We start from the raw sequence: 16,850 nt of genomic DNA, 5'->3' as shown, positions 1-16,850 counted from the left end.
CAGAGACATCCATGTATTTGCTTGATCACATACTTCCATTGGATTTCTTACTCGGCTTTAAAGTAGTATTTGATTGCTGCCAATAGAATCTAGTGAAAATTCTGTTCAATATATACAACTAAAAGGAATTAAATGCGCATTACACACGCTTCCCCGTTATGCATTGTGACCGGAGATAAATCTAACCATTTTGTGGAGAGATTACCTTCGATAAATATTAAGTCACAGGGTAAATAAAAGGTTTATCTTGTTTTGTAGGAATCTTGGTAAAACGTGCGAGTTTGCAGATATTTTAAACCCCTTTCACATTGTGCAATATATTAAACATCGAGATGGAAACTTTTGTTAACGTGATGGATTTAATCTGATAATTATGTGCGCTTTTATGGTGGATTGCCAAGGTGATGAAGCTGTGGTGGTTTAAATGCATGTCTAATTTATGAGCTGGTTTAACATGAGACTTAACGGTAAAGTGCTTCAATGTACTCTGAGATATCACTGTATCAGTGGCCCTTATCTCTCGAGTGCTGGCTCCGAATACAGTACAGCATCTTAGCTGCCGTTAGAGCTTCACTGAGATCAATGTTTACTGGCGTGAATAAAGTTATTACAACAGCGGGAAAATATTTTTAGCAATCATCTGCACTTAAAAGACTTTTCAATTTATTTTAACTCGTTGCGAATATTTTATTATATAAAATATGGAAAAGCAGTACACATTTTAAGTCATTTTTTTAAAAAAATCGTTCATCAATATCGATGTATTGTATCTTCCCAGATACGTCTACACAATTTTTTTTTCTTTATATGTAAATATGTTTTTTGAGCATTTTAAAGGCACGGAAGGCTGCCTGTAAAATTACGATAATTTATACCGCTTGTAAACAAATAAACGTTATAAATGATATTGTTTCAATTTAGTGCGTCAAAATGACAGCTCATCAGAAATCAGAAGCTGTAACAATTTCATTTCCCCCCTAAAACATCAAGCGAGAAGGTCCTTGAAAAGTTTCGAGTGCCGGCGCGTCTTCCCGGCAGCCGCGATCCTCCAGTCCGGGGTCTTTTCGATTACAGTTCCGCCGCCCGACAATGGCGGAAAACACGGATACTATAATGGAGGGCAGGTCTCGGGACAATTTATCCGTCTCCGAAGAGGCTCGGCGAGTTGGTTAAAGGCCTGCACGTTTGTCTCTCTCTTCTCTTACCGACTCCCCCTATCCATCCCTCCCTCCCTCCCTCTTTCCTCCTCCTCCGCTCGCAGAAATCTATAAAGAACAAAAAATCCGCCGGGGGAGGGGGTTTATGCGCTGGAGTCGGAAAGCAGAGGCTAACCCAGGAAAGACGAGCGCTTCGCACACGGGACTTTCCCCCCCTTAGTCCCCAAAAAGGAGGGGGGAAAGTAAAACAATCAAAGAAGGGAAAGGCGAATGAAGACCGAGAAAGAAGGGAATTCGCCTGTCTTTTTCTGGATATATATATTTATATAATTCGTGAAAAATATGGCCGAGAACGTTCTGGACTCCGGCCCGCCTTCAGCCAAGAGGCCTAAACTATCCTCTCCGGCACTTTCGGTCTCTGCCAGCGATGGAAATGGTAAATATACGCATTTTAATTATTCACGTCGCCGGAGTCTTTTTGAAATGAACGCGTTTATCACGTCGGCGTTTCGGCTGCGTTTTGGGGGTTTTTCCTCCTCCTCTTCCTCGGCGGCGAGGCGAGCGCGTCGGGGAGTCCGCCGCCGCTGCCGCCGCCGCTTCCCCGTGTCGGCTCCGGCTTATCCGGGGGCCCCGCACTTCGCCGTTGACCGCTTGTTCCCCCCCAGTCTTTTTAAAGTCTTCCTCTTTTCGAAGTGGGCCTCGATTTTCTTCTTGAGAATTATGCGTTTTTAACCAATTTAAAGGCCCAACAGCCTAAATTGTGTTCGCGACAACTTTTTTTTTTTAAGCGTGTAGGTGTCGGGGTGTCTCATACGGTGGGTTACGGCTTGTTAGCGGGCTGCTGCCTTTTAATTTTCTTGTTTTTGATCGGTTCATCCAGCAAAGTTAGGGCTCGGGTGGCTGCAGTTTTTTCCCCCCGGCCCAGTTTCCTCTGCTGGCCCGCAGAGCGAGGGGACCGATCGGGTCTGGGAGACGATGGCATTACGACTATCGCCTGCTAGCATGCAGGGGCTCCGTGCAATCAGAGCATAAAGGGGGAGGGGGATTCAGCGTAAATGCCACCAACAAAGCTTTTTTATATCGGTATTTTGAAACCGCAGCCTTCTAGAGCGCGTTTCGGCTCCACACGCGTAGCGTGAGATCGGTGTTGGCCGGCCTGTTAATGCGGTGCCTGCACCTCGGGGAGAGCTGGCCGGGCGGACTGGCTGCCTGGCTGCAGCTGAGGAGCGGCTGGTCCGCACGGCCGGGTTGCCGTCCCGATGTGCAGGCCTGTGATGGGAGAGTGCGTGTGTAGGGAGGTGGTTCCTGTTCTGTCCGATGGATACGCTGGCAGTCTGTGTGTGAGTTGGGGAGAGTTTATACCGCAGACGGATGGAGGTTCAGGATGGAGTGCCGCTGTGATCTCATTGATCTTGGGATTGTGTCCACACTCACTCAGCTGTGTGTCTGGGGAGTCTGACCACTAGCCCAGTATCTCAGACATTTCTCTTACATTCTATTCACTCTCTATTGTTCATCTTCGGTGGGTTGCAAGGTCGTTGGAGAAACGAGAAAACTTTACCACTTAAGCGTATTCGGATGTTTTTCTGTCGCCGAATATATGGCGAAATATTGCTATTATGATTTGGGCGTGAAGGCTTTCGTAACTTGGACTAAACAAAAAAAAAAAGGTGTGACTAGTGGAATATTTTCAGTTAATTTCTGGTACATTAATGTAGACTTTAACGTACTTCTCTCAGTTCATTTTGTGTTTGTTTCGATCAGTATAACAGTTTCCTGAATTTCATACAAAAATACATGGCCCCAAATCCATTATATCTCCACGTTAAAATAACTAACATTAAATGTATGGGCTATATAAGTGCGCTTAAGCTCATGAGGCTGTCATAACTTATAGGAGCTCAAAGCTTATTCTCTTCCACTTCTCTCCAGTGTCATGTGTCTGTCATTACCAGTTCCAGCCAGTCAGACCCTAAACCCTAAAATCTTTTCTTCCACAGTTGATCGTGTGGAAAGATGCGTCTCGTTAAAATGCAGGGATTTGTCGCAGAATGCTAACATGTTGGTGTGGATTTTATACTATTACTTTTCATAAACCTATTACTCTTTAAGCGTTTGCGTTCTGTGAGTAGGGATTAGCGCATGGTATATAAACGAGATTCAGTCAAAATTAGCCTGCGGATCAAAGTGGGTAGAGGTTTAGAGGTTGCTTAGAACAGCAGCATTCGATGTTTTGTTAAAAGGAACATCTAAGTTTCTAAAGTACTCATGGTTCTAACTAAAATGTGTAGTTTAACAGCTGATCTTGGGCAAGAAAATCTTCAGGGGTGTACGTTGGTGACTTGGTCATTGTTTTAAAGTACTTTTTCACTCTGAACTACGATTCACCAAAAAAGCGATCCACCATTTTTGTTTGGGTAGTAATTTGGCTCCCTTGAAAGAATAACAGTTCTTTGTCTGTTAGTTGTGACCTATAGACATCGTCTTAGATTTGATGAATAAGATACCAAAAATATGAGCGCAAACCAGCATGGAAGGTGTCTCCTTGTTGGTGGTGAAGTACAGGTGTTTGACACTTGATGTAATGCTGTTTGGGGAACTGCTGTCTAATCAGCTTCCATAACTGGACTTTTGAAGTGGCTGCTTTTAAGGCATTGGGAAGACTTGAGGAAAACGTCTTTTGCTAGGAAAGCTTTGTTTACAAGATACCATTTAATTCATTCACTCCCCTTTTCATGCATGAGACTGGGAGCAGCTTTCCCTGCTACCGCCTGGCTGAAACTGCTAATGAGCAGCGCATATACTATTATCATTGCAAGCCAGGATGGGGCAGAAAAATTAATGGAATGTTACTTTCCTCGTAGATTTCTGAAAGTCACTGCAGTTCTTTGGGAAAAGTATACTCCCCCACCTCCCCGGTGTCATTTGAGAAGTCTTCCAAGTCTGTTGATTTGCCCCCTTGACACAATTTACAATTCAAAATTAACTTTGCGCTGTCCTGTGTAATTTTGGTTTCGAGAACAGTTCTCTCTGCCATTATTTACTTGATTAAGTTATATTTACCTGTAGTGGTGCTGCATGTATGGTCATTGCAAGAAAATGTATATTGCAAATAACCTTTCTGTCTTAAAAACATTTACTAAATTCAATTAACTTGTCGCTTGCATAGCTAGTAATACAAGACTTTTTAGAAATCTGTCATGTGCACTAAAGCCCATCCCTTGACACTTGTGTCTCTCTGTTTCTCTCCAAGATTAACTTTCATATTGTCATTCTTGATAGCCCACATGAGCCTATTAACGGACTGACTTGAATGAACTTGCTTAATTCATATTTTGCACTCGTTACCAGGAAATGCATGTTAAAAATATGGTTCAATTGTGGGCTTTTTACAAATAACATCTCTTATAATCCTTTTTTTTAATTTGCTCAAAAAACGTAAAATTTACCTAACCTAAAGTTAAATCTTAAAGTTTGTGTTTTGTTTTAGGAGCTGGGTGTGTGGATCCATCTTTTCCAAAATGTTTCTAATGTATCTGACTCGCTTGTATTCCAGTGATGCGTCACACTAATTGCAGCAGTATTTAAATTTAGTAGTAATTCTCTTCAGCACTCATGCCGTTTGTTACTGAAGTCTGATTGTCAAGGTGTAAAAGCCTGCAACTCAAGATTCATTTGCCTGTTTGCTATATAGACTGGTACCGTTTTGAGATTTGGCTGTTTGAAGTCTGAAAACGGATGGCTGCCGATTCCTTTAATTTTGCTGAGCACGATGTAGGATGGAGGCTCATTGGCAAAATGCACTTTCTCCCAGTTATCCTTGGTTGGACAGCCACACGTTTTGGCAGTTCCTAGGCACCGTCGTGCTTTGTGGAGTTGCTGTGGCTGTTGTCTGGTGTGCGATGTCTTCGAAATGGAATATCCGCGTATGTGTCCACTTATCTTTCAGAGGTAGAGAAACTTTGCATCCCAGACCAGCAGCGTTGCAGGCAGGCCTCAGGCAGATGTCAAGAACTGCCTTTATGCGGTCCTTTTGTTTCTGAAACAGTTCTTTACTAAAGCTGACAATGCAAGGTTTCTAATTTTATTTCCTGGTTAATCAAAGTGTTCTTGTCGTTCCCCCCCCCCCTCTCAAAGCATTTCCATCTTTCAGAACTGAATAGCTGCAGTAAGTTATTCCCTGAGGAATGGGGCAGTGGTGGATTGAGTTTACCGTAATGGGTCATTCTGGTGCTTGTTTAGTGTAGTAGTCCACTGTTGATTTGAGAATGCTGGATTGATGATGTTTTCCTTGGTATTGATGGGGCATTGCCCCCAGCTAAAATTATTTGAGTCCTACATCGATATATATTCATGTTCTAAATACTTTCACACCAGTTATTGATATCCTGGTGCCTGTTTTGTTATGAATGATGTAACACGATTTGTAATGTGCAAATGGTCTAGCTTGGAACTTGGGACTAGAGCCAATTCAGGAATCCATGGTTTTGCTATGCAGGCATCATCGTTTTTAAGAACAGTTCTAATTCCATAGAAATTGTTCTAGCGTATAGCTCATGGTGTATCTAATGCTGAAATTTTACTGCCAAGTATTTAGTATCTTAATGCTTTTTCGCGGATTTTCAATTTTTCAATGGAATTTTTCAAATATCGAGTCAAGCCTGTTCATGGTACTTTTGTAACTGGAATTCTCCTTGACTGTTTCCTGGCTTTTAAGTCGTGTTTCATGAATCTCGAGCATTGAGCACAGCTAAATGGGGTGGTCCATACGCACTGAAAGCAATGAGCAGTTTGCTACTCCCCAAAGAAGTCTAACTTGTGGATCGTCCTAATCATCAATGTTCTAGCCTTCCCCTTCCTCTTTTTCCTGAGCTGCTCAGTTAAAGCAAGTTTTGCTAATGTGAGCCCTACGCTGGGAGCTCTTGGCTGATTCTCCCTCTGCAGTGGAAGAGCAGCAGCATTAATGTACTGTAATAGTTCATATTTTGAAGTGTTTGTGTTTTAAAGTGTGAGTCTGTCAGTTCTATAATTTAGAAAGGCATGGAGCCGTTTGTGTTAGGACTTATTTCTTTGATTTGCAGCATGAGCTAAAATGAACATAGTGTTCCAATATTCGGCCATCGAGGCTTGGGGACTGGGGGGGGAGGGTACTGTTCCTGTGAATGGTGTTCTGTTACCTCACAGTTTGTGTGTTTTTGAATCTAATGCATCAATCGTAGGGTCAGTACTGACCATTTCCCATGGTACCTGAGGTGTGCAGTTCAGTTGCATCCAGTGGGCGTGCACGTTACGGAAAAGCCATGTGATATCTCTTAAAGCTGTTTGTGCATGATGTTTATTGTGACCAGTATTGCCATGAACTAAAACAAATGAAGACAGGCACCAAATAAAAAAATACAGTAAAACCTCGGATTGAGAGCATAATTCTTTTCAAAAACGTGCTTGTAATCCAAAGCACTCGTATAAAGAAGCAAATTTTCCCATTAGAAATAATGGAAACTCAGATGATTTGTTCCACAACCCAAAAATATTCACATAAAAATGAAAATATACAAGTATAAAGTGAAAACGCATAAAGCAAATTAACCTCCACTTTACCTTTGAAAAGAATCATGGATGGTGTGAGGGAGACGAGAGAGGAGAAGTGGAGGGTTATTTAACTTTCACTGTAACGGAATTACATCTTTTGACTCACTGGAATCTTTCTTTTAGTACGACTTGGTAACGAGGAACCTATCCAATGACAGCCGCTTTTGCCTCCTTTTCGATTTCGCGGAAATGTGACATTGCATTGTCGTTAAACAGATTCATCGCTCGCACTGCTATGCCCTTATTTGGGTTGTGCTTTTCTACTAAATTTTGACTAAACGAGAGGTATGCTGACAGATCGAGCATGGGAGATGATTACCCACAATCCCACAGCGAGAGAGAAGAACCATCGTCTAAGTTGTGATCACGTGGCGATCGGCAGACAAAGCGTATACGTAATATTCGTACTGCAAGACCTCGTTCATTTTATGTTAAAATTTAAAATTTTGCTCGTTAAAATTTTTCTATTTTATTTTGAATAGAAAATAAAAAGAACTCTTTAGCAAAAAACGTATCAGATTTAAACTATAAAAAGTATGCGTATCACCACACCACCACCACCATCTTTTTACCTAGTTAACCACAATATCTTTTCTTTTTTAAAAGATGTTGTGGCTGCTGAGCTGTCCCTTTCTTCACCAGGACTTCAGTGCTCCATTCTTCGCATGTCATCTTCGCGGGTGACAAGCTCTGCTAACTGAATTTAATAAGTATAAGGATAGGTCGAATTTTTACAGATTATCTCTTGGGCATCACAGTACGCGTCTCGTTAATATTTTAGGCATGCTACTAATCTGCTGAACTTGTGAGCATAAGTAACGTCAACCTATGTATAGTGCTGGAAAAACTGGCATCTCATCTAAAGCCCTGCAATAATTTGTCAAAATAAAGTTCATTTGACTTTCTGGAGGAGCGGCATGGTGGTGCAGTGGTTAGCACTGTCGCCTCACACCTCTGAGACCCGGGTTCGAGTCTCCGCCTGGGTCACACGTGTGTGGAGTTTGCAGTTTCTCCTCATGGGGTTTCCTCCGGGTACTCCAGTTTTCCCCCACAATACAAAAAAAACATGCTGAGGCAAATTGGAGTTGCTAATTGCGTGTGAGAGTGAATCCCATCCTGGGTTGTTCCCTGCCTCGTGCCCATTGCTTCCGGGATAGGCTCCGGGCCCCCCGCGAACCAGTAGGATAAGCGGTTTGGAAAATGGATGGATGGATGACTTTCTGGAGGAAAATTGGTTTAATCAGCCAATAATTGGTTGATTAGTGGTAGCTCTACTCCACTGCCTTAAAACACAATTAGCTGAAGGTCACGTTTGCAACTAGCGTTTAAATGATGCCAAAAATGCAGCGTATAATACATTATATTGTCTGATTGGTGGAGTCTGGCAGGTTTCTCACTTGTGTGACAAGCAACTCTAGACTTAGGCTGCCGCGAGTGACCAAAACATCTTCTGAAGAGCTTTGTAGGCATGAAAATACGTGGGAAGTAGGCAGGACGTGGTCCAGAGAAGCTTCTTTGGTGCCTCCTCACATGCTCACCACAGTCTCTGGGGTCACCACCTGATTGCTGCTTATGAGAGACGTATCAGTCCGTTGCTGACATGTGGCACAACATTCGTCTCCGGGTGCTTTCTCCCCCTGCCTGTTTTGATGTGTTGGCACGTGATGGTTTTTCTGAAAATGTCTCTTCTTCCTCTGTCAGACTTCAAGTCGCTGTTTGACCTGGAGCATGACTTGCCGGACGAGCTCATCTCCTCGGCGGATCTGGGTCTGGTCAATGGTGGGGATGTGGGTCAGCTGCACGTGGGCCTTCCCGGGGGGGCCGGGGGCCAGGACGCGGCCGCCAAGCACAAGCAGCTCTCGGAGCTCCTGCGGACAGGTGGGCCGCCCGCAACTGCGCAGCCACAGCAGCAGCAGGCGGCCAGTGGCAGCCCCAGCAGTGGGGCCATGGGGCTCCTGAGCAGTATGAAGGCGTCCCCCGCCATGCCAGGCATGGGGGTGCAGCAGCAGCATGTCCAAGCCCAGCAGGCTACCATGATGCAGCAGCAAGGGATGCTGAACAGAGGCATGATGGGACCCCAGAAGGGCAACGGCCAGCCAACAGCACCCACGCCTCCGCAGCAGCAGGTCATGATGGGAGGGCAGGTGATGAACGGCTCTCCACGCATGGCCTACTCGAACCCTGGGATGGGGAGCAATAACAACAGCCTGCTAGCGGAAACGCTGCAACAGCAACAACAACTACAGCAGCAGCAGCTTGGTGCTGGAGCACAGACTGGAATGAGGGGGACCCAGCAATCGGCAGCAATGAACAAGGTAACCCAGCTCTGCTGTGGTGTGTGTGTGCGTGCGTGCGTGCGTGCGTGCGTGCGTGCGTGCGTGCGTGTGTGTGTGTGTGTGTGTGTGTGTGTGTGTGTGTGTGTGTGTGTGTGTGTGTGTGTGTGTGTGTGTGTGTGTGTGTGTGTGTGTGTGTGCGCGCGCGCGCTGTGGTGTGCGCGCGCGCGCTGTGGTGTGTGTGCGTGCGTGTGGTGTGTGTGCGTGTGTGTGTGTGTGTGTGTGTGTGTGTGTGTGTGCGCGCGCGCGCTGTGGTGTGTGTGCGTGTGGTGTGTGTGCGTGTGTGTGTGTGCGTGTGTGTGTGTGTGCGCGCGCGCTGTGGTGTGTGTGTGTGTGTGTGTGTGTGTGCGCGCGCGCTGTGGTGTGTGTGTGTGTGTGTGTGCGCGCGCGCGCTGTGGTGTTTGAGTATCTTCTGTGGAAGCAGAGAAACATCAGTCTATCTTTCTCCACCTTTGGTAGCCAGTATTTTGCTGGGTGTGTCTATCGCTAGGTGGGGCTAACTGGAAATAAGACAACAGTACGAGTACAGCACTAACTCAGAACTTGCGGACTATCAAAATATTGTCACCTTATTGCTGGTTGCTTACCCCCCCCCCCCCCCCCCCTGGGAATCACAGCTGCTCTCTTAACGTCGAAAATCTGCCCTCTTGCGCACTGCTGAAAAGAGGTTCTCTGCATATTTCTCGTCCCATATGGCTTGGATAGGACCTTCACAGTGCTGCCTGCCCCCCAGGGGGCCGAGCTGGGAAGCGCACAGTTACTCGGTGTTCAGCATGTGAATGAGAGCCCTCCCCAGCCTTTGTAGAGCGTGTCCATTTCCTCATTGTTCCTTGAGTACTTAAGACTGGCAGACAGTGCTTGGTGCCTAACATCCTACGTGATGTTTTCACTGGGTTACATTGGAGTCTGGCAGGTGTTTTGTGGGTGTGGCAAATAACTCCCTCAATGGTGTGTGTGTGTGCGTGCGTTTCTGCGCAGGCGCGCGCGTGTAAGCACGGGGGTTTGTTTTGATTCCATGTCATTCCAAATGGCAATTTCACAATCGCGGCTTTTACGATTGGCTGACACGAAAGACCTTGGCGTTTCATCCCTGAAAGCCTATGCTGAGTGGCGTGCGCTCATTACGCGGTTTTTCTTTGTGCACTTGTTAGACCTGTTCCCCAGTTAGATCTAAACGTGATATTCTTGAGTGTCGGTCTGCCATGGGCCGCCCGCTTTTAACGTGCACGGAAGCAGCGCCCTCATGTAGATCACGCAGGTGTTTGGTGATGGGAGGAGACCTCGGAGTGATCCTAAGATGAGAATTCATGCTGCAATCGGCCCACCGGAGCTGAGCTCCTTAATCATTCAGATTGTGCTGTATGCAAGCTAGTGCTCTGATCCAACTGTCATTTTAAGCATGTATACTAAACTTATAGATGTACTTGTTCATTTAAGCCGATGCATTAATTTTATAAATGTTAGTGTGGTGCAGTTGCACTCCCAGGTTCAGATATTGAATTATTGGTGCATGATATAAAGGTGGAGTGGCGATGTATGGACATTGGGGCTGTGGTGTGGCTCAGTGGATTAGGTCTCTGTGCCTGTGATGGGAAGATTGGCAGTTCGAAACCCTGCCTCGGCAGAATTGTCTGTGACCCTCGCATCCCCCGAAATGCTCTGAGGGCACCTGATGAATGGCCGGCCCTGTGCTCAGACTAGGCTCGTCACTTTCAATCTGAAATAAGCCCCCGTCAAGTGTTTGTGTGTGATGTTGCTGCTCTATTATGGCAAGAAAAAGCATAATCGTTATTTTGGTCCAAATTTTAATCATGATTATTTAACACAATTAGTCATTGAGTTTGGAAATAATTTTTAATGGTGGATTTCTTTGAACGCTATAATTTAAACTGAGAAACAAAAAGGGACTGGAAAGGAGCGCACTGGGTTTATAATGTAAGGCAAAACGTAAGCATGATCGTGCAATGAAATGTGGCATAGATATTTAATCATGACTTTTGATAATCGTTGGTTTCCAAAATTGCCATCGAAATTTTAAATTGGATTAATTGCACAGCCCTGGTGCGTCCGTCTCCTAAGGAGAGAATATGTGGGGGGAGAACAAAAAAAAATCGAATATACCTGTATTTGTACAACAAATTACGTCATTTTCATTTGGAGGTGACGGGCATGGCGCCCAGTGAGAGCCAGCTGCACACGTGGCAGTAGGTCCTGTCATTGGCACTCGGCCTGCTTGCTTCATTGTTTGCTGCCATTGTCATCTGGAATGTAAACATGGTTTGGTAATAACAGAATAACTTCATATTGTGGTTTATTCTAAAGATCACTTAAACAGATTCCAACTGATCCACTTTAGTCTGCCAAGCGCAGGCTGATCTTGCCGAAGACCCACATGCACTTCTCCCTGTAAATATTCTTGCGGGACTTCCTGTGGTGTTACATGGAGGAATGTAATTAAATCAAACGTGTAAGTAAACCCAGACCGTAGTGTTGGTTGCTTGTCGTTTTAATGGAGTTGGCTGAAACTATAGTTTGAGTAACAGAATTAAACACTGGAATGGTTTTCTGTAACACTAAACCATCTCTTCGCTCGGCTATAAACCTCTTGGAAACGGCCTGAGTGATTTTTACCTTCGGGTGGATTTGTGCTTATACTGGCAGTTTATAAACTTCATATATTTTTTTTTTTTTTTGCGTTTTAAACCCCATAACCCACTTTAATAAGGACCTTTAGTAGAAGAAGCTGGAGTTTACAAAGAGGCCTAAGATGTCAGCCTTTCTCTGTAAGCTCACATGAAGAGCAGGTCTGCCTGGGCTGCCTCTGTCAGCTGGAAATGCTGTGGATGCTGTCATGGCTTTCATAGGAGGGCTTCTGGGAGCCGACCCTGGCCAGCAGGATCTCCTGTTTCTGACAAACTGTTAGCAGAGTGCAGTGGTGTATAGGGTGATGGTGTTTGTATTTTTCAATTAGCATGATCACTTAACGTAAAGATTCAGCCGAATGCCTGTCTTTTGAGTGTATCGGCGCTTTAGAAAAAGACGTGCTTGGCTTGCAATCCCTGCTAAAACATCCGTCCTTTAAATAATAAGCTTTACCAGTATGAAAGGGTTGTCCTTTCACTTGCCTTGGAAGATAACGGTATGGATGGTGACTATACTGCAGAATGTCATTGTTCCGTTACTGGCTGAGTAGGAGCAGGCTTACCTTGGGCATGAAGGTTCAGGTTTCTATTGGAGGTGTGAGGTTTGCTTCTTGAAGCTGGGCTCTACCAGGAATGAAGACCAGCCTTCACTGGAACAGGCGAATCAGTGTCTGCTTAACTTAACAAGTTAAATTTGCAACTAATATAAAATCGGTGGGCTAAAAGCTTCATATTTTCAGTAATAATTCAACTGCCTCTGTAGTTGAGATGGTCATGTTAGCCGGATAATTAGCGAGCCAGTCACTTTCCTGCTGACAGTTGTGTGTCTTGAAATGCAGGTTATTCCTCAGATGACTAAAGGCGACTGTTTCTGCCTGTGACACGCTCTGCTTGTTTGTTACCGGAATGTCTGCCTATTATAACGGCGCGGAGGGTGGTTCAGGTCGTGAAGCTGACGTCTGGTTGCCTTTCGCCTGTCTGCCTTTCGCTTTTGGTTACTTGGCTTGACCCCATGGTTGCTCCGTTTCTCAGGGCTTTTCTTGGTGACTGCCACCTCAGTCTCACCCCCCCCCCCCCCCATCTCTTCGTTTTCAGATGGGAATGATGGGAAACCAAGGAACCTACAGTGCATCGTACGGCCAGTCGACAGGCCAGGGGCTGGGGGGTGCTGGGCTGAGCCCACAGATGCAGAACAAACCCCCCCCTCCCAACAGCTTAGCCCAGTTCCCTCTTGACAAGAAGATCCAACCTGTGCAAGGATTGCCCAACATGGTAAGGGCCGTGTGTGGGTTTAAAACAAGATGGAAGGCTGCAGTTTCTGGTCATGTGACCTCCTGTGTCCTGCACGCCATAATTTCAGATTTTCTGTGCAATTGAAGTGATACTGATAAGACTTTTTCCTCTTGACTTCTGCAGTTTTTCTTTATTTTGTCAATGGTTTTGTTCTCTTAAGAATTACCTTTACTGGAAGGCAGTTTTCAACCCCCCCCGCGCATGGTATGTTGCTGATTTATTTTATCCCTCCGTCCCTCCCTGGGTCTCTCCCCAGCCCACCTCAATAGTATCCGGGGGAGCTGGCAATGTGGCGGCTGGGGGAATGGTGTCCGGCTCTCAGGGCACACTGGGTTCAGCTGCCCCCGGTACGGCGGCAGCGGCGGCGGCAGCGCCCCCCACAGCCGACCCGGAGAAGCGCAAGCTGATCCAGCAGCAGTTGGTGCTCCTGTTGCACGCCCACAAGTGCCAGCGACGCGAGCAGGCCAACGGGGAGGTGCGGCAGTGCAACCTGCCCCACTGCCGCACCATGAAGAACGTGCTGAACCACATGACCCTCTGCCAGGCCGGCAAGGCCTGCCAAGGTGGGTCTCACCGCCAGTCTGTCCATGTGCAATGCACTATTTAAGAGAGATTGTAAATTTAGCCATTAATTTTTACAAGAAGTACAAATGTGCGACGGCATGGTGGTGCTCTACATGTGTAGAGTTGCATGTTCTTTATCTTACTTGCTCTCTCACCTCTTCCCCCCCCCCCCCCCCCAGTGGCACACTGCGCCTCATCACGGCAGATCATCTCTCACTGGAAGAACTGCACGCGGCATGACTGTCCCGTCTGCTTGCCGCTGAAGAATGCTGGGGACAAGAGGAACCAGCAGAGTGAGTGTGTGTGTCTGTGTCCATGTCCAGCTTCCTTAAGCATGGTCAACCAATCGGTCCATTTTGAGTCTATTTGGTAACCATCGCCTTAGAGCGCCGTTCCACCGCACAAAGTACGGCACTTTAGCTTTTCCATTGACTTCCGGTCGAGTACCAGTACCGGCTGGGGTACTTCTTTGGTACTTCGGTACTTTGGGGTGGGACTGGCAAACGTATTTGCTCTCGATTGGTTATGCAAGTAGCCTGCCGCTGAAACACAAAATACAAACCGGCATCTTTTGAAACGCACAGTGAGAAACGAAATAAAAAGCAGTAGAAACAAAAATATAAAAAAAGTAAAATGGAAGGATGGACAAACGAGGAGAAACAGGCTTTAATTCGAAATAAAAAAAAGTTTTCGTCGCGATAGCAAGCCGCTTGGAAGAAATGGGGCACAAGCGAAACGCCGAACAATGCCGATTTGAAAATAAAAAAGCTTAAGCAGGACTACAGGAACGTGAAGGATCATAATAACATGTTTGAATTCACTGATGCCATTTGGTGCCGGTACCAGTTTTTACGCCTGGTGTGGAGGAAAAGCGCCCTTAGTGTCCATCTGTCTGTTTGTGTCCCTTTGCAGCCATGCTGGGCTCTTCCAGCGTGGGCCTGGGCAGCTCCCTAGGGACTGTGCCTGGAGGCCAGCCTAGCACGCCCAGCCTCAGTACCCCCAGCCAGATCGACCCCAGCTCCATCGAGCGGGCCTACGCCGCCCTGGGACTCACCTACCAGGGAGCCCAGATGACGGCGCAGCAGCCCCAGGGTCAGATGAGCGGCCAGGCCGGCATCAGGCCACTCGGTACCGTGGGTGAGTGGCCTTCCTGCACGGCACTGGGTGCATTTCATGCATTTGTTGTGGTGCATGTGCATAATGTCATTTAAGGCTCCAGGTTACCAGTTTTTCCCACTAGCCACGCTCACACTATATGCACAGTCCGTCTCTCACATACTCTCTCACATACTCTCTCACATACTCTCTCACATACTCTCTCACATACTCTCTCACATACTCTCTCACATACCTTCAGGGTAAGGGAGTTCAACAACAGTTGTAAAAAGAATACTAGTGTTTGTGGCACTGGCACAGGGAGGAGGAGCTCCGCAGCATGGACATTTCATGTTTTGACATTTGAGTAATTTTATTGGTTGGCAGAGATTGGTTAGCTGTTGTTTCTCACTCAGCTTTTCCCCTATCTGGCCAGCAGGTGGCAGCCCCATTGGCATGAACGGGGGCGTCGGCGTCCAGCCACAAACCCAGCAGCCCGGGCTGTTGCCGGACGCCTTGCTACACGCCACCATGGGCTCCCAGAGGTATGCAGATTAATGCCCGTGCCCCCCCCTCTTTGGGGAAGTTTCACCGAGAGAGTCTGTGGTGTTTCTTATAAAAAAATTTGCATTGCCTGAAAAGCTTTGCAACTCGGGCCTCTCATCACAAGGGCTGGGCGAATCCAGCTAATCGGCTTTTTAATATTAACTTTCTCTTGCATTGTGTGCCACTCTACGTCGGCAATGTGTAATATTTCATAGCCAGGTGGATAATTGTTGTGTGAAATCACCTGCCCTGCTCCCAGCCCTGTCCTCCCCGTCGAATACATCACTTCCTGTTTTTGCCTTCCTAACTGCTCCCGGCTTCCTCCCGTCTCTCCCGCCCAGTCTAACGAACGACAGCAGCACCGTCAGCAACCTGGGCTCCATGCCAGCCAGTGCCCCGCCCTCCTCCACCGGCATGCGGAAGAGCTGGCAGGAAGACATCACCCAGGACCTGCGCAACCACCTGGTGCACAAGCTGTAAGCTACTGACCTAGTGACCGGCGTTCCTCCATCTTTGGCGGTTTATCTGAGGAGCGCGAATGCTTTGTGTCCCTGGCGCAGCTGCTGTGCCGAAAGGCACCGTGTGGATCAGAGTAATTCACCAGCGGAGTAACCTTTAATATGTGGAAAACCCAAAGGCTGTGAGGTTTGCGTGCCGTGATGGCGGCTATGGGCCGTTTCCTTCATGGCTCCCTCTCCCACAGAGTGCAGGCCATCTTCCCCACTCCGGACCCCGCGGCCCTGAAGGACCGACGGATGGAGAACCTGGTGGCCTACGCCCGTAAGGTGGAGGGCGACATGTACGAGTCGGCCAACAGCCGGGTGAGGAGGCGCGAGTGCAGGACGTGACGTCGGCGTCCCGTAAGGGCGACTCCGCCGCTAACCCCGCGTTTCCCCGTCCTCCTCCATCCTCAGGCCGAGTACTATCACCTGCTGGCGGAAAAGATCTACAAGATCCAGAAGGAGCTGGAGGAGAAGCGCCGCACACGTCTGCAGAAGCAGGGAGTGATGCCTGCTCAGGCGGGCCTGCCCCCTCCGTCCCTCGGACCCCCTCCCTCCCTAGGACCCCCTCCCTCCCTCGGGCCGCCTCCGCCCTCGGGACTACCTCCGCCCTCGGGGCTGCCTCCCAGTGAGTCTGCTGCTGCGTGCCGGACGAATCGGCCCTATGGCAGAATTAAGTGACCAGTGAACTGTTGCTCACCGTCCCGCTTTTTCACACATCCTCCCTTACAGACAGCCCCCTGCCTGACCCCTCCCTCCGTCCCGCTGTTCCCAACCAGATGGTGAACAGGATGCAGAGCCCCCCAGGTGAGTGCTGATTGGAGCCCTCTTGTTGCTTTTCCATTTCTGGCTCCTGAACACACACACAGCATTGCGAGCCTCGTGTTCTCACTTTCACATTTTAAACTGCAGCGTTCCAGTTGCTTTTCCAGCTCCTGTGTGCTAACTGCCCCCCCCCCCCCCCTTTTTTTCTTTTGCCGTGTTTGTAGGAATGGCCCAGTTCAGCCAGATGGGAATGCAGACCCTGGGCCAGAAACCTACCCCTCCGATCCAGATAGGGTCACCCATCAACCAGGTGGGTAGATACTGTAGTAAAGCACCAGTTACTGTAGTGGAGCGAACCATCTGTAG

At 47.4% G+C, this 16,850-nt stretch overlaps 1 protein-coding gene across 1 annotated transcript in view; it reads left to right on the top strand.

The window, feature by feature from the left end:
• The first annotated feature begins 988 nt into the window (after positions 1–988).
• LOC125741895 (histone acetyltransferase p300-like) overlaps positions 989–16,850 on the top strand; it is a 33,702-nt gene continuing 17,840 nt past the window's right edge. The window contains 12 exon segments of the mRNA XM_049013387.1: positions 989–1,593; positions 8,448–9,061; positions 12,817–12,993; positions 13,271–13,577; positions 13,758–13,871; positions 14,491–14,715; positions 15,113–15,218; positions 15,561–15,695; positions 15,923–16,040; positions 16,134–16,347; positions 16,452–16,526; positions 16,709–16,794. Coding sequence (XP_048869344.1) covers positions 1,500–1,593; positions 8,448–9,061; positions 12,817–12,993; positions 13,271–13,577; positions 13,758–13,871; positions 14,491–14,715; positions 15,113–15,218; positions 15,561–15,695; positions 15,923–16,040; positions 16,134–16,347; positions 16,452–16,526; positions 16,709–16,794 — 2,265 coding nt within the window. The 5' untranslated portion in view covers positions 989–1,499.

The sequence above is a fragment of the Brienomyrus brachyistius genome, chromosome 5 (assembly GCF_023856365.1).
Source record: "Brienomyrus brachyistius isolate T26 chromosome 5, BBRACH_0.4, whole genome shotgun sequence".
In the NCBI taxonomy this organism is placed as follows: Eukaryota; Metazoa; Chordata; class Actinopteri; order Osteoglossiformes; family Mormyridae; genus Brienomyrus; species Brienomyrus brachyistius.
Note: the sequence above shows the minus strand (reverse complement) of the source record. Positions and strands in the feature narration are given on the sequence as shown.